General features: G+C 46.1%; 1 protein-coding gene across 3 annotated transcripts in view; it reads right to left on the reverse strand.

The window, feature by feature from the left end:
• The window catches only part of MAGI3 (membrane associated guanylate kinase, WW and PDZ domain containing 3), a 1,411,302-nt gene that overhangs the window by 248,996 nt on the left and 1,135,484 nt on the right, over positions 1-26,822 (reverse strand). For all 3 annotated transcript variants that reach the window (XM_078644434.1, XM_078644433.1, XM_078644435.1), the window contains 2 exons: positions 18,967-19,058; positions 1,310-1,502 (listed from right to left, as the gene is read on the reverse strand). In XM_078644434.1, the coding sequence (XP_078500560.1) occupies positions 1,310-1,502; positions 18,967-19,058 (285 nt within the window). The remainder of the gene's footprint in view (positions 1-1,309; positions 1,503-18,966; positions 19,059-26,822) is intronic.

Here is a 26,822-nt window from a genome sequence, read left to right on the forward strand (position 1 = left end):
TGGATTTGGGATCACATCTTATGCAGACGACACACAAACAGTGGTGTCTCTATTACCCGGCCAAGAACTGAGAATAGACGTCTGTTTTCAGTCCTGCATGGAGGCAGTAGGAAGATGGATGGCAGAAAACTGCCTAAAATTGAACTCTGATAAAACTGAAGTGATGTTGTTCGGAAATTATCCCAATTTTTGGACTCCCAAATGGTGGCCGGCATCTCTGGGCTCGCTCCCCTCACCCACCAACAAGGTGAAAAATTTGGAGTTCTGTTGGATGAGAAACTGACCGTGGGAGCCCAGGTCAATGCAGTGGTCTCAAAAACAGCACATGTTTTGAGAATTGTCAAGAAGGTAATACGGCTTCTTCCGTTAGAATGCCGGAGATCAGTGGTCACAGCATTGGTTTTATCAAGGCTGGACTATTGTAACAGCCTATATCTAAATATTCAGCAAAAGTGTTTGTATAAACTCCAGCTGCTTCAGAATGCTGCAGCCAGACTTCTTACGGGTACACCCAAATTTTACCCCAATCTCCAAAGAAATAAAAAAACTGCACTGGCTTCCGGTCAGAAATCGGGTGCAGTTTAAGTCCCTGTGTATAGTTTTCAAAGCGCTGCAAGGGGGAGGACCTGATAATTTGAGACGCCAGTTTCAGTGGTATAGACCAGTAAGAACTCTGAGATCATCAGAAGCTAAACTGGTGGTAGTCCCACCCTCAAAAAAGGCCCTGTGGGGTGGCAGAAGCTTCTCTTTAGGTGCAGCCAAGGCCTGAAATGGTCTACCAGTCCACTTGAGGAATGCTACCAACCTGCTGGCTTTTAGGAAAGGGTTGAAGACCTGGCTCTTTAACAAATAATTCTTCCCTCCTAGTTCTGCTGCACGAGAAGTAACTAGTGCCAGGACACCTCCGGGTAATCGCACGCTTTAAAAATCTCTATGACATAACATAACATCTTCACCAAGATTACATTCAGCAAGATAGATATGTTCAAAGTAAACATAATTCGGATTTCGGGAATCCTTCCTGTACTAGTCTCTTCTGTCAATGTATCAAAAGTAGTATAAATAATAACTGAAACCAAATGAATTCCTATTTCAAGAAACAGTACTGTTCATATTAGCGCAAAAACATTAACAGAGAAACACAGTCGTTCCATCAGTTCTAACTTAAGTTACTCAAAGACCTTTGTAATGCACTAACAGTGCCCCTTCCATAACGCAAAGAAACAAAGTACACAAGCCATGTCCAACGTTTACAGTTCACGGGCCATGGATGCCGACACAGCGGGGTAGACACTCCTTTCAAACGTACCCCCGTAGTAGATCTTCCTTCGGACTGTGAGAAGTACATGGCCATTCCGAGCTGCATTGGTCATTAAATCCAAGACCTGCTTGTGTGCCTTTCCTTTCACTGGCACCCCGTCGATGCAGAGCAGCTCATCAGCTGCCCGCAGGCGGCCATCTTTCTCAGCTGCGCCCAGAGGGATGATGGCTCCGATAAATATCTGAAAAGAGAACCAAGTACAGGCGTTGCTTCGTTGACCAGCACAGTTGCACCAACCTCTTATTAGGTCATACATGCTAAGCATGAGGTTAGGAATACATTAAGTGGCTATCATATGTTTTTTGCACAAAAATTGCTCATCAGAAACACAAGTTCTTTTGAAAAGCACATCTTCATAGGATAACCCCCCCTCCCTCCGTCACCCCCTCCCCCGGTGAAGACGGAAACTCAGCTGGCAACCATAAAGGTTTTTTAGAGCCACTTTTTTGGGAATATCCTCGATTGTGAAACATAGGGATCTTAATCTTTGCAAGATGCACCCTTTGGACCTAGTTTGTGTATCAGATCACAAAGGTCTATGGTGAGCATACGGTCTCTCAGGTGAGCCTGTACACACCGGAACTTATGTGTACAAAAACCTGAAGGTGAACCTCATTCTTTTCCTGATCAAAGTTTCAAATTTTTGAAGCAATGGATAATCACTGCACTTGATAAATAAGTACCAGTAAAACCAATGGGTCTGTAACTACACAAAGAGCAGAACCCATGCTACTTTAAGCAGCTCTCAGTAAAGAAGAAAACATACTGTTAATTTAAGTCATTGGTTCTCTCACTAAGCCCGGATGATGAGGCGCAGAACCCAGAATATGTAAGCCTTCAATTCTGAATTTCAACCAGTGACACTATGCCTTTTTACAACATCTCCAAGGAAGTATTTTGTATCTTTCCACAGGTCTATAGTTCTACTACAGCTACCTCTGTCCTCAATATCATAGGTTCTGTGCTAATACTGAAATACACTTGTTATTCCAAAAATGAAGTATATTTGAAAGCTCATCTCAGGCCGGTGCGTGCCACAGATGCACATTCAATCAATCAATCAATACATTTATAGAGCGCGCTACTCACCCGCGAGGGTCTCAAGGCGCTGAAGGGAAGGGCCGCTACTGCTCGAATAGCCAGGTCTTGATGTGTTTCCTGAAGGTGAGATGGTCCTGGGTCAGTCGTAGGTGTGCGTGGAGGGAGGTCCATGTCTTGGCGGCCAGGTAGGAGAACGACCTTCCTCCGGGGGTGGCTCTGCAGATCCGTGGGACGGTTGCAAGGGCGAGGCTGGCGGAGCGGAGCTGGCGGGTAGGAGAGTAGAACGAGAGGGGTGAGAGGCGGTTGTTGAAGTACTCGGGGCCCATGTCGTGGAGTGCTTTGTGTGCGTGGGTGAGGAGCCTCTTACTGACGGGGAGCCAGTGCAGGTTTCTCAGGTGGGCCGATATGTGGCTGTGGCGAGGGATGTTGAGGAGGAGTTGTGCGGAGGCGTTCTGTATGCGCTTAAGTCGTTTCTGAAGTTTGGCTGTGGTTCCTGCGTAAAGGGCGTTCCCGTAGTCTAGTCGGCTGGTGACGAGGGCCTGCGTGACCGTCTTTCTGGTTTCTGTGGGGATCCACCGGAAGATCTTTCGGAGCATGCGCAGGGTGTTGAAGCAGGAGGATGAAATGGGAGTTGAGTTGCTTGGTCATCGTGAGCAAGGAGTCCAGGATGAATCCCAGGTTGCGTGCGTGGTCCGTGGGTGACGGTGCGTTGCCCAGCGCTGTGGGCCACCAGGAGCCGTCCCAGGCGGATGGGGATTGTCCGAGGATGAGGACCTCCGTTTTGTCTGAGTTCAGTTTCAGCCGACTGAGCTTCATCCATTCCGCGACGTTCTTCATTCCTTCCTGGTGGTTGGTTTTGGCGGTGGTTGGGTCTTTGGTGAGGGAGAGTATCAGCTGGGTGTCGTCGGCGTAGGAGATGATGTTGAGGTTGTGATTGCGTGCGATGGCGGCGAGGGGGCTCATGTAGATATTGAAGAGGGTTGGGCTGAGCAAGGAGCCTTGGGGTATGCCGCAGATGATCTTGGTGGCCGTGGAGCGGAACGGCGGGAGGCGGACTCTCTGGGTACTGGTGGAGAGGAACGAGGTGATCCAGTCCAGCGCTTTTCCTTGGATCCTAGTGTTGTAGAGGCGGGTTATTAGGGTGCCGTGGTGGTCTTAGGAGAGTTGCTGCTTTTCACACAGTGGCACAGTTAACATGGGATCCACATCTCGGCATATCCTTGCCACTTAGGGCAGATGAAATACACAAAAGGTGATGGGAGGAATGCTTGCAATTCGTCTAGCCACTGGCAAGCGCTCAGGTTAGAATACCATTTCATGATTCTTTTGCCCACCATGCCACCTCAGTTTGGACAAAGTCATATGCAAATCAGTCTTGGCCTTGCCTCAATATGAATAGTCCAGGTCGAACTGCCAGGGCAGATCCTCCATGTTTTGTATATGGCTGGGTACAAACAGAGGTGGTATGATGTGAAACAACAATTAACCAGGATGTGGCCCAGAGGAATTACCAGTGGCTGAAATTAAAGGATTCCATCCATCACATTTTTGTGTATATAAATGAGTCTATGGCATGGAAAGGTAAATGTCATACGTGGGGTGTGCTGTTAAACGACCCACATACACAACAAAAATATATTTCCATCTGGTGCACCACTGTGTTCTGGCTAAACTGCCATTTTAATGCACTGCAATGACATATGGCACAGAAAACTGCCTTTGCCTTGTAGCAATAGAGTATCTTTATATATTCATAAATCTTCTTTAAAGTGTGCCTTGTAAATCCACGAGGCAGGGTACTAATATGTAAAAATATGGCACACTACATTTTAGGATTAGTGTACCCTCAAACTTGGTAGGCCTGGCTAGACTTCCCTCTAATAGCCCCTGGAGGGATTAAAGAATAAGTTACTCACGTTCGGCAAAGCCTTATCTGGTAGAGACTATAACTACAGGTTCCTTACCTTTGAATTTTCCCAGGCATCACTCGATCTGGTAGATTTTTCATGAGCAGTAGCCCTGCGCGCTGGTAGGTGGCATTGATCAGCTTCCCGTGGCATCATCGGCATTGTCCATGCCGGAAGTAACGTCCATGGCACCTATTTACATGCACTGACGTCAGTTACTTTCCCAGACTTTCAACTCCAGAAGCACAGAGCTATGCCAGTGCAGTGACACTAGTGTGTCCAAAACCAGGGACCTGAAAGGGACCAGCCTTGACCCTAGAAATCTGTCCTTAGAGCGGGGAGGACGGGTAGGTCTGTAAGGAATCTGCAGCTAGATATGGTCTCTACCAGATAAGGCGTTACCAAAGGTAAGGAAATTGTTCCTGTGATGGAGACATCCAGCCGCAGATTCCTTACCTTTGAATAGATACCCAACCAATACCATCCCCGGAGGAGGGCTGTGGACCAATTTCAGACTAGAAAGTCATGTAGGACCAAACGGAAGAAATGCCCATCTCTATGACCTCACTGTTCAGGCAGGTGGTGAATGTGTGCAGGGAAGTCCACGTTGCTGCCTGGAAAATATCCAGAACTCGAACTCCGCAAGCTAGCGCAGTGATCGCAGCTTTAGTTGGGGTGGAATGAGCTTGCAAGCCTTGAGGAGGTTGCTTCTTGGCCAGTGCACAGCAGATTTTGATGAAAAGCATGATCCATCCAGAGATGATGTGCTTCTGCACTGCCCGACCTTTCTGCGCACCAACATAACCCACGAAGAGTTAGTGGCCCACCCAGAATCATGTGTGTGGTCAAGGTAGACGCTCTTTTTGGGTCCAGACACTGGAGTCGCTCCTCTTCTTTAGAGGTATGTGGAGGAGAGAAGAAGGAAGGTAGGGTGATGGACTGTCCTACATGGAATAGTGTGACCACTTTCAGCAGGAAGGAGGCGCTGGTGAGAATGACCACTTTGTCAGTGTGAATAGAGATATACTGCAACTTGGAGGGCAATGCCCGCAGCTCACTCACCCTACCGGTGGATGTAATGGCTACCAGAAAGCCTGTTTTGAGCGTGAGGAGCCTGAGTGGACAGTTTTGTAGAGGTTTTAATGGAGCACACATCCAAAATATCAGAACCAAACTAAGGTCCCACTGAGGGCATTAGGAATGGTGAAGGTGGGGGGAAGGTGGATGAGCCCTTTCAAGAACCTATGTACAAAAGGGGTTTTAAACAAGGAGGGTTGGTCAGGTAGCTGCAAGAAGGCAGAGTAGAAAGATATCCCTTACTAGTGCCCAGTGCAGAGCCCTGCTGGACAAGGGAAAAAGCAAAACTTCAGAAAGAGAGGCAGATAGAGGAACTATGGACTTTTCTGCACACCATGCCACACATGTTTTCCAAAGGCAGGCGTACACTGTCTTGGTGGAGGAAAACCTGATTGCCAGAATTACATTGCAGACTTTGGGAGAAAGGTTGAAAGCTGTCAGCTGCTGTTGCTCAATCTCTACATAAGAAGGCAGCGGTAGACAGGTTCTGGTGGAGAACTATCCCCTGCCGCTGTGACAGAAAATCCTCTCAAAGAGGCAGGCTGATCAGATGATCGATGGCCATGCTCAGGAGCTCAGTATACCAGACTCTCCATGCACAGTCTGGAGCCACTTGAACGATTGGGGCCTGGTTGTTCCTGATCTTCTTGAGAAGTCTGGGTAGGAGTGGTATGGGTAGAAAGGCGTACCGGAGGCTTGAGCTAAACTCCAGACAAACAGCATTCCCGAGCGAGAGCCATCTTGAAAACTCGAGCATACAGAACTGCTGACATTGCGCATTCTCAACGAAGGCAGACATATCCATCCCCACTGTTGAAAGAGACCTTTTGCCATCTCCAGATTGAGACTCAATGTTTGATCCGCGAGGCGTGGTGTGTCCGCACTGGCATTCAGCGACCCCGCCAGGTGTTGAACCACCAGGGAAATGGCCTGCTGTTCCAGCCATGTCCAGAAACGCAGGGCCTCTTAACAAAGGGTCCATGACCCCACCCCGCCCTGTTTGTTGCAGTACCACATGGCAGTGGTTTTATCCATGAACACCTGCACTAGACTTTACTTGGTAGAGGGTAGAAAGAATTTCAATGCCAGTCGGATTGCCCGGATCTCCAGCATGTTGATGTGGAGTCTGGTTGCGCCAGAGACCAGAGTCCTCTGATCACCCCACCCCATCCCAGAAGTGATGTATTTGTTACTACTGTCAGATCCGGTTGGGAAGGGAGAGAGGTATGCCTCTGACCCAATCGCAGTTAGTTAGCCATCACTGCAGATCTTTTGCAGTTCCCTCCGAGATCATGATCAAGTCGGAGAGATTCCCCTGATGCTGCACCCCTTGGAACTTCAGGTCCCACTGCAGAGCCCACATATGCCGTCTGGCATGTGTCATCAGCAGAATGCAGGAGGCCATGAGGACCAGAAAGCCTCAGAGTAAGTCTCATCGAAACCCAGAATAGAGGTTGAAACAACGATATCATAGCCTGAATATCCTGGACTCACCGCTCGGGAGGATGAGCCCAAAAATGCACTGTGTTCAGAACAGGTCAGATGAAAGGGAGTGTCTAAGATGGAGTCAGGTGTGACTGTGGCACATTGACAATGAATCCCAGTGATTGCAGAAGGTTCGCTGAAGTCTGGAGGTGGGAGACGACAACATGGGGCGAGCCCACCTTCAACTGCCAGTCGTCAAGCTTGGGGAAGACTGGGACCCCTGACTTTTGCAGATGAGTTGCAACCAACGCCACCACCTTGGTTAACAACCAAGGGATGCTGGTGAGGCCAAAAAGGAGAACGTTGAATTGAAAATGCTTGTGGACTACCGCAAACCACGGAGCATGCCGGTGGGCAGGCAGGATGGAAATGTGAAAATAGGCATCCTGCAAATCCAACGCTACCATCCAGTCTCCTGGGTCCAGGGCAGCAAAGACCTGAGATAGCGAGAGCATCTCAAATTTCTCCTTTTTGAGGAAGAAGTTAAGGGCTTGGAGGTCTAGGATAAGACGAAGGCCCTTGTACTTTTTTGGGACCACAAAGTAGCAGAAATAGCAACCACAAACTACCTCTGGTTCATGAACTCTCTCTATGGCTCCCTTGGCCAAGAGAGTCATAAATTGCTCAGGGAGCCAGGACAAATGAACCTATCATTCAGTCGTGAGGTGGTGGCATGGGGGGGGAGATAGTCTTAAAGGAAAGGGATTAGCCTCTTCGACAATTTGCAGCTCGATGTAATTGACTGCAAGTGGGGCAGGTGATGGCAAATCCTGCCGCCAACTGGATGATCATGGTGGTAAAGAGGAAGACTAGGTAGGCTTGGAGGTTGCAGCTGCTGGTGGGGTGGTGGACCGACCAGACCACTTGCTAACGGACCCACAACGTCTGTGGGTACCGAGCCCTCATCCACGCATGTGTAGTTAGGGGGCTGGCAGGGTACTGACACCATCAAAACCCCTTCCGTATCTACAAAAGGAGCGAAAGGCAGACTAGGGTGATGTGGGGCAGCAGAGAAATCCAAGGACTTGGCCGTAGCCCACGAGTTCTTAAAGAGCTCCAGCGCTGAGTCTAAGGCAAGACGGGTGCCATCAAAGGTTATAAGTGAAGCTTGGACATCCTCCGAAAAGACAGTTGTCCTCAACCAGGCTTGGCACCTCAGGGCCACTGTCGATGAAACCGTTCTTCCCAGTGAGCCAGTCATGTCCAATCCACAACAAATTGTGAACATTGCTGCATCTCTCCCGTCTGCAACAGCATGAGAGAGTAAAGCCAAAGCCTCCTCCGGGACCAGTGGCAGCACTTGCGCAATTGTGTCCCACAGAGTGTGGGAGTAATGACTCAAAAGGTATGTGGTGTTCATAGACCGAAATACTAGGCTGGCAGAAGAAACAGATTTCCTCCCCAAAGAGTACAGCCTTTTGGATTCCCTGTCCAAGGGAGTGGTAGGGAATGCGCCCAGGGAAGTCAAGGGTTAGACCATCAAGCTCTCAGGGGTAAGGTGGTGGGTGAGGACGTCTGGGCCCCCTGGAGCGGGGCAATGGCAACAGGTGATCACCCTATTTACAGGAGTGTGTTGGGTTTGAACCAGGCATCAGGGCATCATTGAATAGGAGTAGAGGTTGAGATGAGGAGATCCCTAGTTGCATCACCTCTGTCAAGATGTTGGTCTTGAAGCCACTGAGTACAACTAAAGGTCAAGGACCTCAGTCGCCCTCTGCACCAGCATTGCGTAAGAGGCGCCCTCCTCCGTAGCTACAATAGGGGGAGAAAGCATACCAATATCTGGAGAAGTATCCAACCACGGGCTTCATCCAGTTCCTTAGTCCAGTCCATATTAGGGTCTTCTATGTATGGCTGATATTCTTCCAAGTCCAGAGATCCTTCCCATTCCTCCCTGCGTCCGAGCACCTGGTGATCAGGCTCTGATCTAGGAAGCGTGATTCCTGCCCACCCATCCGGCTCCGTGTCAGTGTCAGGGATCACAATTGGGATGTCGCTGTCGGCGCTGGGAGTGTCTGCCTCGGGTCCGGTGCGGGGAAGACTGAGATGGCGCGACCAGCATTGGGCCGGATCCACGAATGGATGGCCGACCACAGCCAGGACCGGAGCAGTCGGGGCAGAACAAGATGGGATTCCTTTTGACTCCACAGGGTTAAGGGTGTGTCGACAGGGTCAGGCCGCCCAAAGATGAGAAGCATGGCCTCATGAAACTGGGCGGTAGTCACTTCGGCTTTCGGTGAGTCAGGGAGGTGCAAAGTCAGCCCAGGTGCAGGCTCCGAAGAACCATGCCTCAAGCGTCAACGGTCCCTCATCTCATAGCCCAATGCTCCCTCGTCTCGCAGGCCGACGGACAGGGAAAAATTGAAGGGCACATCAACTTCTTGCCATTTTTCTTGTGCCTAAACCCATATTTCCAGCTCCCTTAACTTATTTTAATGCTCTTGGTGTTTTTCACACATTAAATGTCTCGCTAGTATTCTAAAGTGGTTGGGGAAGTTGATTGTGTTGTTCTCTTAAAATGACTGGTACTTCCTGAACTTAGCACACACTTCTCTGGGGTTTAACTGCTTGTGCAATAGCTACCAGGGACTGAGCAGAGATGCTCACATAACTGTGTTTTAACCTCAACTCAGTGGGTTTATTGAGATGGTAGCAGTGGCGTAACATACACCACTGCAGCCACTGCGGTGCGGGGAGGTCCCAGCCTTCTATATATGAAGGGGAGCCCCATCAGCTTCTCTGTCCAGGGTTTGTGTCTCTTGTAAAACAGATGCAGTTTTCAGCCTGCTTTGAGGGGCTCTGAGATGACACCAGCTGACTCAGAACAGAAGAGAAACAAAATAACTTTTGTTTCACTTTCACTCTGCGCCAGGCAGGTCCCTTAGAAGCGCTGATAGCCTTCCCCCTCCCCTCATACAAAGCGTCCTCCACAGACCATTGCTTGTCTGAGAGGGGGAGAGGCCACACAGAATTTATGGAGGCAGTGGTAAGGTTCCTATCTTTCCAAGAGACAGATATGGTCATCTGCTTACAATTTAACATTCTGCAAAGTCCCCAACATGATTCTTAAATAGATAAGAAATCATCTGTATTGGTTTTAATATGGCCATTCTGTCTTTGTCATTGTCAATCATGGGCCAGCAGGGAAGCTGTAGAACACATTTAAAGTGTTTTCATCTTACATTACCTGTTTAAGGTTTGTGCTGATAAGGGGAAAAATACCAATCTGATTTTTCTAATTGTTGTACTCTCTAGGACATTAAAATACAGCTCATGCCCATATAAAACCGGTTAGGTGACAACCCTAAAAAAAGGTTGTGTGCAACTCCGGAACATTAACCAGGAATCTGCTTAGAGGCAGTGGAGGGATAAAATATAGCTATAATGTTGAATGACTGAGGAAGAAAGTGAAGGGGTTATTGCACATGAGTGATTGTGGTAGGTGAGCCCTAAGGAAATTGACCCCCTCCCCAAAAGCTTCTCCTACAACACCAGCCTTTTTTCTCAATGACCAGCACAGAGTTCTTGTTTTGTTCTTGGTCTGTAGTAAGGGGACAGGGATAGCACTTTTTAAAATAGTTAAATGCAGGCATGCTGTCCTCTGCAAATACAATAAATCAAGAGGAGGTGTTCTGTTGGAACGTAATATATTTCAATCCATGCAGATAATATGAAAAGGTAATTCAATTACAAACATTTAAATATATTGCTCAACTCTGCAATTACTCATGCCTGCGCGGACTATCACATACATCTGCACTATTTTTTCTATGTGTTTTTTATTATATGCATTGTTAAAAATACCACTTCTGGAACTTTCTGTAGCGTACCTAGAAGCAAATAGTAGGAGGGCACACGTTAGGCCATAGTTAAACTGTTGGGAGTACTTTAAGCGATAATGTACCCCCTGGCGTACATTATAAAGATATTGCAACTTACTGAGGAGTTTCATGACCATATGGAGAAACATGGCTGAAGGCCAAGTTCCTTTATAAGGTTATGAACGGAGACGTGACTTCCAACATCCTTACTATGTACTCCAGGAAGTATATATCCTTACAATAATCCTTATAATACGAGGTCAATTCATCACCATTCTAACAAACCTCTTGAATCATTGGTGTGTAGATCTTTCATAAAAAGAGAAAGCGTGTTTACAAACATGAAGAATAAAAAATATAACCTCTAGTGCAAAATGAAACACTTCTAAAAAGTTGTTCTACGTTAACTGTAAAAAGATATTAGAATTGGTTTAGTTCGAGTCCGTTTTTTTTAAAAGGTGCATCAGCTGGAAATGTATAGAAGCATGCAGAAAGATTCTACCTTTTCTATAAGTACCTTAGGAGGGCAAAAAATAAACATATTGCTATAAATTTCTCCTTTATGATTATCATGATACATTTACAATAACAGAGCAGAAGAATGAAACGCAATGTTTTGTTTTTCTGATTTGGTAAAAATAATATGATTAAAAAATATAAACAGTTCGATTTTTGGTGTGGATGTATGTAGAGCACGAGCATCCGACTAGTATAACTTTTTTCTCTGTGCTAACGTATCACGGCAACTACCGCTGATATTATGTTGATGCAGGCTTCTACAGGGTGGTTGGTTACTGTGAGTATGTAGGCATTGTGGAAGGACCTCATCACGATTCATTGCAGGGGGGCCCCAAAGTTTTGTCACGCCACTGGTTGGTAGGGATCCCCCCATCAAAATGAACCCCATTACTAACATCTACTTATAAGGACAGCGGAGTGCTCGGACACTAAAGGGAGACACATTTTAGAGATAGAGTAAAAAGCTGCATATTATCCTAGTGAGTGCTCTTTTTTAGATCTGGAATTAGACAAAACCTTCTGATTTAACTAAAATTATATGTCTAATATTGTTAGGGAACTTTCAGCCAGCCCACTTCATTCACTGGTCTGTTATTGTGTCATTCACATTTTTCTGGCACCTGCAACAGCATACATCATGCGGCAGTGGGTCAGCCCCCTTGCAATAAGCTAGCTTCACTGTGAGTGATGGAATCCTCCTCTTTAATAAGGAGCACATCCAAACACAAGGTAGTTCCGTCCAGTGTTTGGGACTCCTATGGCAATGAGCGCTTTTAGCACCAACAAATATTTTGACTTTTAGCCATTTTGTTTATACTGACTAGGGCCTTGCAAGCTTTCCCAACAATCAAGCTTTGCAACAACCATGGTAAAGTAAGCATTGACAAAAGGCTAACCAATGAGCTCTGCTAGTGCTTGTTCGCAAAGAGGACAGGAATTTGTACTTTTGGGAAGCTATGTTTTCTATGGAATTTGAAACTTCTTAAATTTTTCAACACAAATCTGAAACATTGGTCGCTTCTTCAGCAATTGTAGGGTCATTTGTGTATGATTAAAACAATACTTTCCTTCATATACTACTGAGAGGCACTTCATTGGTATTTTTCATTGCTTGCAAGAGATCCTTACATTTTTTTTCAATTCTTACTTGATGCCACTGTCGAGACTGAAAAGTTGTCACTATCTTTGCCAATCACGCACATGAGCTGGAATGGATTTCAATAGGGATTAAATATATTGGTCGCTCCCACCCACAGGCCAGACAGCATAGTATAAAAGGTGATTGGCCTTGCTTTGTCTGAGCAGTCAAAGAGCTGTCGAGCTCAGGAATGGAAGGCGTGGGGCAGACTTCGTTTTACCTGTTCATGAAGGTAGTGCTCGACGCAATGCAGTAAATGGTTGTTGTTTAGTGAAAAGGTTTCCTCAACGGTTTTGTCACACTCACAGACATGGGTAGTTGCTGTGTGGCTCCCCTTAAATAGAAAACTGGAACAGCACTGTGGAAGCTTCATTCATACAGAAGAGACAACCAGGGACAAATGATTCAACACTGTGCAATACGTCATTCCTATTTCAACATGGCTGATGTTGGTTTGCGCTAGGGCACAGGAGCAAGAAAATGTAGGGATTATGCGCAATCAGCTGCAAGGAAACCCAAACAAAAAGGGCAACAAGGATCATGAGATAAGGAGGTGCAGGAATAATAATGTCAAAAAGGCTTAGAGGGTACACCTCAAGGAGACACAAGAGATGAAGGGCTAGAGACGCACAAGCTTCCACATGTAGAACACATTGATAAGCAGTCAGATAGTCAGGTGCAATTAAGCAGTGGAAAAGGAGGCGAAGGGGGGTGAAAATACAGGCTAGTGGCAAGATGGCAGAGAGGGCTACTGGTTCAGGGAGATACAGGGAAAGGGGGTTATAGGAAGATTTATGTAATGCAGATTTGTACAGTGCACTATTTCTTGGGAGCTTATTCTGGTGCTGAGCAGGCTGAGTCTGGCCAGACCTAGGGCCTAGTGAGACTACTTGAAAACCCAGATCTTCAGTTTCTTGCGGAATTCAGAAAGTGAGGAGGAGGCTCTTATGTGTAGTGGCAGGTCATTCTATGCTTTAGAAGCGATGTAGGAGAAGGTTTGACTGCCACATCTAATTTTCCATGTGTGTGGGATGTGTGAATTTAGGAGTCCAGATGTTCTGAGGTCTCTTGAAGGTTTGTGAAAACAGATGGAAATGCCATGGTATGGTGGGCCAGTTATGTAGTGCCTCAAAAGTGCGGGTAATGAGTTTGCTCATGTATCAGGAGCCAGTGGAAAGCTTTCAGGTCTGGTGTGATGTGAGAGTGGTATGGGAGGTTGAGAGTGATTCTGGCGGCTGAGTTCTGAATGGTCTGCAGGCGTGTGATGAGTTTTTTGTTGATCCAGGCATAGGATGTGTTCTGTAGTCCAGCTTGCTTGTGATGAGGGTGTGCGTGATGGTTTGCAGGTGCTTATTTGGAGCCATTTGAAAATCTTCGTCAGCGTATTTAGGGTATGGAAGCATGAGGTGGTGTCGGCATTGACTGGGGCGACCATGGCTAGTTTACTGTTGATGAGGATCTTGTGGTTCTTTGTGAATGGGTGGTGGGGATGGGTGTCGGTAATATCTCTGCCGGCTACCAGGTGGAGTCCCAAGGTGAAGTACTTTCCCCGAAGATCATGATTACAGTCTTGTCGGTGTTCAGCTTCATACAGTGGATCTTCATCAAGTGGGAGATTTCAGTCAAGAACTTCATGAGGTCGCAGGCATCCAAGGTGTCCCCTGTCAGGCTGACTCATTAGGTTCTTCCAGTAAGGAAGGAGCAGATCCATAGGAGTGCATGTCTTTGGATTCCAATATTGGATGAGGCATTGGATGAGTATGGGGTGGCTTTTGCAAATGGAGTCCATCCATTCAGTACAACCAGATTTGTTTGCTTTCGGATCACTACGTTTTGGACTATTATTGTGGGTGAGTCTCACAACTTGTGTGTCACCGACGTTAATCACATGGTGAATGGACTGTGGGTGTTTACTGCCAGTGTCCACCATTTAAGATAAGGTGCACTTGGCTGGTTACACCTGAACACGTGCACGGACTGTGCCTGTGAGACTACTGTTGTGCGCAGTCCAGTAACTGCACACAGGTAGCTTATGGAGAGGGGGCTCTACAAGGTTAATTGTGGACCTAGGATAGGCCTTAAAATATTTTTGGCCACTCATAGGTAAGGTCAGTAATGTTTACTGTTTTATCTGCAGCAACATTATGTTATACACATAACAGAAATGGGCCCTAGAGTGCAGTTTTGCTTCCCTTGGAGCTACAAAGTACCAAAATGTATGAAACTGGGGTGAAATGTGTGCTCCCAGTTTGAATAGGCAGGTCCTAAGATACCAGAAGTACACTTTAGTGGTCTTCCAGAATTTCCATATTTATCTTTCTCAACTCAGGATCAGAGTCCAGTCATTTTGTCACATTGCTGGGCCAAGTTCATTACTCTGCTTCCAGCAGAGGGAACAAAGGTCTCCCCACAAAAATGAGAAATTAAAAGGGGTAGGAAAACAAATCTGCATCTGTTAATAAGCTGTCACACTGTACCCAATCCACTAAACAAAGGAGGAAGCCAATACAGGAGGATGCTCCCTTTGAAGCTTCATGGGAAAGTCCATGACAGTGATATCAGCAAGGAGCAGAGCTTGCGTCCCCAGAGGAGATGTGAACAGTGGCCACTTGATGGCACCATCTTGAATTATCCCAGCATGGTGTGCAGAAGGGTTGGGACAGCAGTTGAGAAGTGATGTCACATCCTAGGATTGGACAGGGGTGACTAGCTTCTAGATCGTTCGCTGCCTATGCAGATGGATGATGGGAAACCTTGTGGTGTAACTTGCAGATGAATGATGCAGGAAGCAAGGGAAGCACAGCTGCTAGAGACGGCATAGGTATGGGCACCCAAAGGCTGCACTGTCAATCTGATCAAAAAAGGTAAGCAGTTGCTATTTCTGGAATTCTTGTATGAAATTAAGATTACTTACATCCCTAAAATACGATATATATTATTTTTACATTCATAAGTATTAACTTATGTTTTCATTTACTAAAATAAGTTACTAGCTATTAATTGGAAATAACAAAAAATAAATCCAGGCCTATAATGTTTTGAAGACAATCTGAATATAGAGTCAGATGGCACTGGCGCAATCTACAGAAACAGTACAACTTAAAAAAAATATATATGTATAAACAATTAACAACTTTTCATCGCAGAATATAAGTTTAGTCGATTGCTTTCAAACTTACTGACACGTTTATAGTACACTTCATTTTGAGCACCACATTTCACGCATGAAATTGTGGCACAAGTATACACCCAAGTTTTAATTTCCAGTGCTGGGGAAAACTGTTTCCCAATGGGAAAACAGTCTGGCTTGGTTAGGAATTTGGCCTTTATTGGGTCTAGCATTAGCCAAGACATTGCGATTTTACAGTTAATTCTCTTTACCCATTGTTATATCGTAGTGTGTTTCACACTTTGCCTTTGCTAACGAAAGCATTCATCATGGGATACACAGTCAGACCACTTAAGCCATTGCCTCACATTACTGAGTGATGGCATTGTTCTCCTGACAAAGTGCACATCTGCGCAGAAAATAGTAGTCCCTTTCAGTTCCAGAGACTAGTGTCAAAAGCATGTGTGCGCATGCACGGACGAATATCTGTGAATAGTTGTTTTTTTTATTAAAGTTTTACAAAGATCATTCACAAACAAAAGAAACAAAACAAACATTGGCAAAGCTAAAACGGTAGCATAAAACGTCAGCCCTATTGGCTATTGCAAGAAAAAATAACCAAAGTCATTCATTATTCTTTTCAGGCAAATGACTGCGGGAAATGTGCCCTTTCTGCAAGGTTGCTTTGGATTTTCGCTTTTGTATTGTCTGTAGAACTTTGTGCATGCTACCCCCTGCTAACCAGTGATAAATTGCCTGTGCTCCCCCTTTCAACTTGCTGAAATTCGCATTCCCCTGATTGGCATATTTAACTTGCCTGTAAGCCCCTAGTATATGGTACATAGGGGATCTAGTACCTGTAAGTTAAATACCAGTAGTGGACTTCAGCACCCATCAAGCTAGCTATCCACTACATTGACTGTGCAAACATGACTGTGGGCCTTTCGTTTGTAGCCTAGCTGTTGAAATTTTAATTTGCAAATTTGACCTGTTTAAATAACCCACTGGCAGGTCAAAACCTTCCTTTTAAATATCTTACCCCTATCTGTTACCTACTTGTTCACAGGGCAGCATGCATAGCATTTCAAAGAAAGACATATAGGAATTTAATGTTTGACGTTAAGTGAAAAAGCCACCAAAGGTATTTTTACTGTAGCAAGACTGGCTGTTCGCTAGGAAAATATACTGTTACATTATTACATTTAATAATATTAACTTCGGTTAGGAAACAGCTAGTAAAAAATTAAACAAATATTTTTAATAGTTATTAAAATTCCAAGTCAATATTGAAGTCAGATTTTTGATGAATATTAGGGGAAATGTACTTTTAGAAAGTTATCCTTTCCATGCCTAAAGCTTCTGGAGGCCCATTTGCATCTGTTCTCCTGCTAATGCCAGGCAGGCATTAGCATTTGAGTAGGTGTGAATGTGTGTGTAATACCTCACAGGAGTCAACAATAGGCTGAACTGAAGGGGCAGAGAAGACCCCTAGAGCATTCTTTTTGATATTACAAAGTCAAAATCTGCTTGAGTATTAAATCCTGCTTGATAGGACTGCTTGGGTTTTACATATAAAACTTAGGGCGCTCTTCAAAGAGAGAAAACAGGATGCGAAAACAAATCATATATATTCACTGTTTGGTTGTTGGAAAACATTGCTTTGTTGTACTAAACTTGTGTCTCTGGGTTTACTGTGGATACAGTGACTGCCTCAAACTGTATTTTAGTGTTAGATGTGGGAGGATACTAGGATTACTATAATACACTCCCAACATACACACACAGAACTCTGAGCCCAAGTATACTGTGGCAGAAGACTTCTGTCATCATGAAAATGCCCAACGTGGATAGGCTTGGCCCCAGGAACTTTTACCCCATTGGGTAGTGTGCGCCCAGGAGTCATTCCCACACACTAGTGCATACCAGGCATAAATGTAGCATCGCCAGGTACCCCCTTCTGAATACTACTGGACCTGTAGAAGAATCAGAAGAAGGCTAAAGCTGTCTGTGACCTTAGTAGAGTCCTAAAGGACTGGACCTGCTCCCTCTTAAGCCCAGGACAAATAAGTGGGCTCCAAGGGTCATAAGGTTGATGACCTGTTCAAATTACAGGGATACACCAAGCTATAAGGGCCCTTTCTTCCAATGGTTCAGCTGACCAGTGGAAAATGACCCTGAACTGGACACTGCTGTTGATGTCTACCCGACACCCTTCCAGTTTCTAAGTGCCTCCCCTCTGGTGGAGTGGAGCTTAATGTACTAGAGTCAGCAAGTAAAATTGTTGACCAGGAAGAACTTGGTTGGTGTATACGACGAGCACTCTATTGCGGTTAGCATCAAATTGCACCTAGGTTTCGCCCATGACCATTGACTATCATTGGCACTTGGAGCTATTCCTATTAAAACTTTGAAAAATCATATCTCTGGGTTCCCTTATTGGATTATTGTCATTTCAGTCTAGTTTTGTTTATTTAATTTTAATACTAATTCAGTTTGTTATTTTTATTTTTTTCATTTCGACTTCATTACTGTTTTGGTACTGGATAAATACTTTCTTTACACATTGCCATAAATTAGGCCTGTCTGCTCTGTGACATTTTTCTAGGGGGTTTAGTCCAGGTTAATTTAGGGATTGAGGGTTCACCCTGACAAGAGGTGTGATTATTCTTTGAGGCAGGTAGTCACGCCCCCCCCCCCAAATAATGTATCCAATTTCTTACAATGAGGTTGAGCTTGTAAGCATTCAGTTACTGTCCGCGCAGTGCGGACTATACAGTCTGAATATGTATTATTTACACATTCCCTTGGTGGTGCATTTGTATGTGCATGTCCAGTTATGTACTCTTTCTGATATAACATCGCTTTTGAGGTCCCTTTGCATTGTAGGTGTTTAAGTGCATTTGTTGATTCGAGTTCTGATATAATGTCCTAATGTACACTTGTTAACCTTTACTGCCAAGACATACAATGGATTCGTTATCGCTACCAATGTTCTGTTTTCCAGTTGTGAAATGCGTTGTTGTGCAAATGACTGAATTATAAATAAATCTAGATATTGTTTATACTCTGTTCCAGAACACAGCCTGATCATTTTTCATCATACTTTAAAATCATCTGTTGCCCAGGCGGTTTTTGGTGCAAGTTAAATTTGGTGACATGGTTACCAGTTGTTGTCCATGCCATCTTCAGTACGCTGTATGAAGGAACCCGTGGTAAAAAGTGGCATTCCTCTAATTCTATAAATTAACAGACAGACAGACACCAAATTGCACGTGTTCATGCGCAGTTTACTTTTTTAAGACTATCACCCATTCGCCGGATTGATGGAAAAGGTAAACATGGAGACAGAAGACTATTCTTCCGTTTCTTATAAAAAGTACACGGTGCCCTTCATTTCAATGGTGCTACTGCCCTACTATTAGCATATTTATCTAAACCCAAAATGAATCATGCAGAAATGAAACACAAACGACTCTACCAGAGAATCAATCACTGGTACTATGGTGTGCTGCTGTATGCCTCATAATTTAAGGTAACATTTCACTTACCGCCTGTTCTGGTCCATCACCTCCAAGGACCCGAAAACCAAAACCAGACTCTTGTTTCCTCAGAAAGACATCCAAATCTTTTGCATTTGGAGCTGGCAACAAAGAAAAAAGAGATAAAGTTAACCACCGATGACGGAGTGAAACAAGTCTGAAGCACAAAGCGAAGCCAAGTGGCACACCATTACTTCTAGGTTTGGAATAAAATCCAAATAGAAGATTATTCATAGACAGAGAGAAAGGACCCACAACACACCCGCCACCCCCTCCCCTCTGCTGGATAAAGGTACATCTGTGGCTTGTGTTGTACTCTGGCTGTGGCTCCAATGGCTAAGGCAACTCCCTCTACGCCGGTACCACCGCCAAACTCCAGAAAAGACTCCAGCGCATACAGAACGCCTCCGCCCGACTCATCCTGGACATCCCCCGACGCAGCCACATCTCCGGACACCTGAGAGACCTGCACTGGCTCCTGATCAACAAGAGAATCACCTTCCGACTCCTCACCCACGCACACAAAGCCCTACACAACCAAGGCCCAGGATACCTCAACAGCCGCCTCAACTTCTACACTCCCAAACGTCGGCTTCGTTCGACCGGCCACGCCCTCGCCGCCGTCCCCCGCATCCGAAGAGCCACCACAGGGGGACGGTCCTTCTCCTACCTCGCCGCCAAGACATGGAACTCCCTCCCGACCCACCTCCGCCTGACCCAGGACCATCTCGCCTTCAGGAAGCAACTCAAAACCTGGCTGTTCGAGCAGTAGCGGTCCCCCCTCCCCCCAGCGCCTTGAGACGCTCTGGGTGAGTAGCGCGCTATATATAAATGCTGTGATTGATTGATTGAAGCCCTTACAAATGTGATTGAGTTGTGCGATCACCATTCTCTGCCCATATTCATACATTCAACTACAGGCGGCCTCTCCGTCAGCAGGCTTCCACAGGCTGAGGAAAGGTGGGAGAGGGGGTGGGGCTACTTTCAATGGACAAGTGGGTACCTGGAAAAAGCTTCCGTCGGGTCTTCTGATCTTGAGTATTTCTCAAACACGTACCAAACACTGACTATTTTACTGTCCCTCGGTACTCATATGTGGTAGCTACTCACATCACTGTCTCAAGAAACAAGGAACACCAATTAGGGTGTTCTGCGAGGCAGTTCGCCTTACCCTCAAACCAGAAAGCTGGCATACTTATTGCTTACAAGCCTCAAATTATACATTGCGACCCAGTTTCCTGGCCTCTGAGCCACCAAGACATAACGACAGCACTGAAGATTGGAAGGCAAGGACACAGACAGCTGCTTGTCTTTTGGTATTCAGTATGATCATAAAGTGAGTAAAGAAGACTAGGAAAGTGTACAAAATTATAGTATGTGGCATTAAGGGACTGGTCTTGGGTAGCTAGCTCATCATCGCATGTGGCATGTCCAGCTTACACGCTCTTCCATCATAGGTGCAAATGAGGCCTTGGCTGAGAAAAAGCTTCTGGAGTGCAAATGAGTATTAAGGACATTTGTCCTGAAATTGATAAATGAGCCAGTACTGTGAACCATTTGTGGTATCGCTGAATTAATCCCTTATGCACATGTACACAGCATTTTTGCAATTGGGAAACATGCTGAACTGTATTTTTGGGGTCTGGAATAGCCATTGCATGAAGTGCAGACGGGTTACTCTGCTTAAGTATCTTGTATCCTGTTTTTCTTTTTCTTTTACCCTACGCTAACACTCATCTTTGGCATATTACAGCAAGTGCCCTGGGGCGCAATGGGCGTTTGCGCCTGCTTTGCGTACCCCCGGGGCACTTTGCTATTACATAAGGGGCACAGATGCTTGTGCATCTCATTCAGTAATACCGATAGCGCTGGCGCACTTAAAGTGCCAGTGCTACCTTCAGGGGGCGTTCCCTCATTTGCATGGGGACGTGCCTTATGCAAATGATGCAAATGAGGGAATTCCTTTGTCTTTGCGCCCGCGTCGTATTATCAGCACGAGCGCAGAGGCAAAGAAGCACTGTGAGTACGCCCCCTCAGAGCAGCTCTCTGGAGGAGAGAAAGGTGGGTCCTATGGACCCCCCCAGAAAACCCTGTGCAGGTAGGCACAGTCACTGACTGCTGCCCCCTACAAGGGGATCTGTAATCCTCTGTGAAAGTGCAGGCGGGCCCTGTGAAAACACGGAGCTCATGCAAGCAGCCGCTCTGTGTTTTCACATGAATGCGTTGCCCTAGGGGCAGCGAATTCACAGTAACAGGGCGCACTTTCATTGTTTACACCGGGCGCACCTTTTAATAGGTGTGCTCAGCGCAAACAATGAAAATGCATAATGAGGCCCTTAGTGTGCGTCTGTACTTTGAAATGAGTGACGTCTTGGAGCTTTCCATTGCCCTGCAAGGGAGCAGCAAGCCTGCCCTCACTGTACTGATAGTGGACAACTGTTCTTTTCATAGATTTAGCAAATGGATTGGTGGTGGCAATGGGCCGTGTTTTGGACATCTATAGTTGGGACCAGAACTTTATGTCTCTGTCATTAGGGTGGAGGCCTACTAACCCACTCAAGCAAAGTTCTGCTTCGATATGATAACCTGGAGCATAGAGTTAACATCTCAAGTTTATGTTGTGCATGTTTCTTTATGCAGCCTACATGGTTCGTACAGTGATAGTGTACATACATGCCCCAGAGTAACGGAGGCTCGAGGGTGCCATTTTGAATAACCCAAACTGGATCTTGTGGGCAAGATGAGGGAAGGTTGTTTTCCCCGACAGTGGAAGTGTACTGCTGACATTTCTGAAGCAGATGGGAAGAAATATAGACGCTCAAGTGTGTAAAGAAGAGACAAGGTTTCTATTGAAAATGTATAAGGCCTTTTGCTGAGAAGAGCTTCCTGTAGCACTGTAGATGGTGGAGCTGAATGGAGGGACTGCAGTACATGTTCAAGGAGAAAGGGACCCCGGAGGTGAGGTCAGTCCTTTGTCAGTCTCTCTTTGGTGCAGAAAGCTTGTCCCTCTGTTGTGGGTGCTCAATGCTGAAGACTACCCTTCTGTGAGGAGAACCACTCTAAACAAAGGCTGTATTGAAAAGGTGCCCGAAGAGGACACTTGAAAAGAGAAGCAAATAAAACGGATTCTGAAAGTACAGCCAGTGGTTCCACATCTCTTGTCTGTATTGACTCTATAAAAATGGAACCACTTACCCACTTGTTGTTCCACTTCAAAGTTCTCGATCACCAAGGAAATGTGTGTTCCGCAGCGGATGGCTGTGCACCCAGAGCTGGTGTCTGCCTGACAGCCAGATTCCAAGAGGTGAGGGGACATCATGTAAGTTGAGTCACACATTGCTGCCAAAGCTGGTTACCTGTTCTGAAGTTCCCAGAAGCCTGCATGCCTTCTGAGAGATGTAAAGGAGCTTGTAATCCCTTCAGGAAGAGTGAGTTTCCAGGAGAAGCGAGGTGCCGTATGACTCTGGACCAATGGGTTGAGAATGACTGCCAAAAGTGATCAGTGTGCCTTGGTGTTGGAGGTCCCAGATTCTCCTGACAGGAATCATGAAGGCTATGGTATAGCCTGAGCTACTGTGCATGAACTGAGAAATGCAGCCCGATCTGTGACTTCACAGTGTGGTTCCAGTCACTGCATCAGCCCAGTTTGCAGCATGACCCAGAGCTGCTGTTCAACCAAGACTGCACGTGCCTGAAGCTGTGGCCAAACATTGGACCTGAGAGGCCTGCACGAGACCTCCACCTCTGCTCCAGTCCGGTACTGTCAGGGCTCAACTGAACCGCCCGAGTGGACCTGCAATGACCACCTGTTGGACCAGCCCAAAGAATCCAGTTCTCCAATACACAGGTATTCCTGTTCGCAATCGCATTGCTCAATGCGATCGTGGAAGAGGCAGAGGAAGACTGCTGGCTTGTACTCTGCCCAGAAGTGAGTGAGCAAGCCTCGGAGGAGCTGGGCAGCCACTTAAGAAGCACCCATCATGGACAGTGAAAGACTCCAGGTGAGAACAAAAAGCAAACTGTGTAAGGCTGAGCACTTACACTTAAGTACAGGGATAATATGTACCTGAGGCTAATCCCTCTAAGTACCTGACCCGGCGTGGTGGGAAAAATGTGGACCATAAGAGAGAGAGAGAGAAGCAGGCTAAGCAGCGAGAGCAGGAGCTAACCCGCTCCAAATGCCAGGATACTACACTGCATGACGGGCATATCTTTTTGCGATCTAGTCAAGCACTAGGTTGGACAATCAGTATTAACATGGATGAGTATTTTTTGAGTCCTGAGTGCAAGTACTCTCACTCTTCCTTCCTGAGAAGCCTATTACGGTTCACCATCACTACCAGAGTAAAGGGCTGAAGGGGTTGCACTTGATCCAGTTTGCAGAGCCATAGAACGATAGACCCATGGGCGACAGAGGCCAATGACCTCAACCTCCACACATGAAGTCCAGCAGCTCCTGCTTGGCCCATGGGCCCCCGAACATAGTTGGACAGCATTCATAAGATTATATATGAAATATGGCAGTGAAATTCATATCCTAGGCGCCTCGCCGTGCTATTTAAATTGCTAGATGTACACCCAATTGCACTCTGGTGCTTCAGTACAGGATAGAGTCACAAGTCCTTTAATAACTAAAGCTTCGTCCATTTTTAATGTAACCCGTTTTATATTCGTAGGTAAAAGTTTAATGTATATTTGCAGGTTTTTTTCCATTAATATAAATAAGTAGGTGTAGCAGTATATGTAAAATTACAGCTGTACATTCAGAAAAGACAGCAAGAAAACATGGCACAATGTGGCGGTGGAAAGTACTAGTTTGAGGGCGTCACTACTTAAAACGGATCATACAATTAAGACGAGAGACAATGAAATAAGTGAAAAATTGATAGGGAAAAAAAACAAAGTTAGATCCAAAGCTTTCTGTCCACTGTGCATGACTGCCGCAGTCACTGACTGGCGTTGGGGCGTTAAGAGCTGGTAGGGAGCATCCGTTGCAGGTTTGTTCCACTTGTGGCTACAGGAACTACAGGCAAATGCATTATGAACAAAACGACAATGATCACATGCAAACTGTGATGATACTTCATCTCAAGCGTGCGCCACATGTCCAATGCACCGAACAACAATCTTACGAGCACCTGCAAGGGGGGGGGGTCCTAGCAGATGATTTCCGCAAGCTAGCTGATACACACACATCAAGAGTGTCATTTGGAAATGCACTTCAGTTTCATTGCTAAAATGCTCTATTTGAATAATTTCCATTTCATAAATATGGTACACATGCCATGCTTCAATCCAGGGACCAAGGCTGTAATATCTGCAGTCTGTTTAACAGAGATACCATCCGTTGGGGTGATGGACCCACAATAACAGAGGGTCAGTCAGGAGTCTCGACTCAAGCTCAGGACTTCCTGAATCACGCGAGTGGGTTACAACTGAGCCAGAGCTAAAGCAACACGTCTTCAATGGGCAGAAACTACTGCTTAGGGTCCTAGGATCTTCCATGGACTGGACAACGGTCCCTCATTGGCCCACTCCGCTCCACTGGCCGTAGATCTACTAACATGACACCAGATATATCAGGCGGATAACAAAAATAGCAAGACGCACTGAGCAATACCTACTCCACATTCACCGTGTGCAAGAAACATGACATCTAGCACTCTCTAGGGTACACCTGAGGTGAAGAAAGAGTCCAGTGGCATCTAACCAGAGTAACTTACAGCTTCAAAGCTGTAAAATGAAGCTGAATTCCTGGTGCGAGCCCCTAACTAACACGGTCCATGCTGAGATCCACGTGCACCCCGTTGCCAGAAGGTCAGCCAAGCTTGGACCTCACACGAGAGTTAACCCCTTCCTTTAGAGCTGTATACGTAAAGCATACAGCTCAAACCCACTTCATGATACCAGATTCCTTGCAAGCGCTGGCAGGTGTCTTCACAGACCAGCCTCTGATTGCACCACCGCGGGTTGAGAGAGTGGAGACAGCACGCACAGCAAGCACTCGGGGAGGAGAGTGCAAATTAAAGGCAGCGGAACATTAAATCTTGATGACAGTCACATAATACTAACTAGGTCAAAGTCAAGGAAGCCGCTGCCGCTCTCCGACTTTATGTATGCAATTTATTGCTGCTTAATGAGCATTATGAGGGGAGAATGTTAATGTTGTTTACATTCCAACCTACATCGACGGGATGAAATGCAATCGAGATGGGCGCATCGTGATAAAGCACCGCACAACCACACAACGCAAGACAGATGTAGACCCCTGGCGCACTGCTCATGAAAGGGAACGCCATTCCCTTCATTAACAGGGCCGTGAAATTTACAAGTAAATAAAGAGACAGCGCCACATATAAAGCAATCTAAACATAATCACAGAGGGAGCATAATTAAATGGCCACCTTTAAAGGGGCTGCGCTCTTGCACTGGAAGCACGTGCGAGCGGCAGAAGGAGTCTAAGCACAGGACTGCACAGAGCAGCACAGCAGCCCAGTGCAGAAACATGGCGTCACTTCAAGAGAGAACAATAACAGTATATAGACACCACCCAAGTGAAGAAGTCATCACAGAGTGATAAGGGCCATCAATGTTACGTTTTTCAGCTCATCTGTCAGTACACTGTACAGGGCGGGCCCCATATCCGGCAACAAGGGAACCTGGAGCGTCTCCAAAGGGGCCAAACGGTTAATGGCCCATTATGACTACGTAATCTGGCAGCCGCACTCAAACCACAGGTGGGGAGACACTGAAAGCTCGTCTGGTTCAGTTCTAAGTCTTCTTGGACCCTCGAGTACCAAACGACCAGAGCTTGTGTCTTCTGTCTGCCACCTCTAACCTGGTGCACCCGGCTATTAAGACACAGCACTAACCTTTGACGTAAAACGGAGTCACGGAAAAGAAGACCCATCTAGGGCTGAATTACACATTGCGATCCAAGAAAAACTGTGATCAATCCTAGCTGCCCTACTTGCAAATCGTGTCATCCTTGGCAAATAGTTTATTTCACTTAGCCTCCTTTTCCTTCGTTATCATATGTGGGAGAAGCGTCAAATACGCGAGATCAGGTTGGGCGCTGTACTAAAACCTCTTGTGTTTGATTTAATATGCTATACTGTTGCTCAATCTATAATAAGAATCTAGGTCACATTTTGAGTATACATGACGACTGACATGCCTCTCAGTTCGCTAATGGTATTGTCGAGGAGGTGGAGTGAGTGTGAGGCGGGGGTAGGAAAGTTTCTAAGCTTATGTAAAAAAAATATCCCTTCTATTAAATACCTTTCTATGTGGTGATATAATCTGATGTACTGAGAAGAAACACCTCGGCATGTAAAGGAAATACTGGGTTTACATTTTGAAGAGCCTATCATATTTTATGTCATGTTTGTCGCACTATTTACAAGAAAAATATGTTCAAGGCTCGGTTCATGCATAAGCTCTTTAAGCCAGGCACTAGACTCTGCTCTCCCTGTTGATTTGTTAGCTTGCCCGCCTCTAATTAACACCTGTAGTACTACAACAGGCTTTCAGCAGGTCTCTATAGAAGGGCCACCTGCTCTGAAATGCTAGGGGCCACAAACAATTGGGCGCCTAACTCTTGAAAACAGTCCTGTTCCAGGGCTTCGATCACCACCTTCACTCAGAGCACAGGCACGGGCAAATCTCGCGGGGGTGGGGGGTAGTTGGCTGGGCGGGAGGGAAGAAGACGGGGGGCGCAAGCTGCTTTTTGATAAAAATAAAAAATAAAACTTACCTTGCCACCGCCGGGTGTTCCGTCTTCTCTCCTGCTCGCATGTGTCCGACTCCAGGTCGGAACAGGAAGCAGGCAGCCAGCCTCAACCCCTTAACAAATCACAACAATG

This window comes from Lissotriton helveticus, chromosome 5_1 (assembly GCF_964261635.1).
Source record: "Lissotriton helveticus chromosome 5_1, aLisHel1.1, whole genome shotgun sequence".
NCBI classification, from domain to species: Eukaryota; Metazoa; Chordata; class Amphibia; order Caudata; family Salamandridae; genus Lissotriton; species Lissotriton helveticus.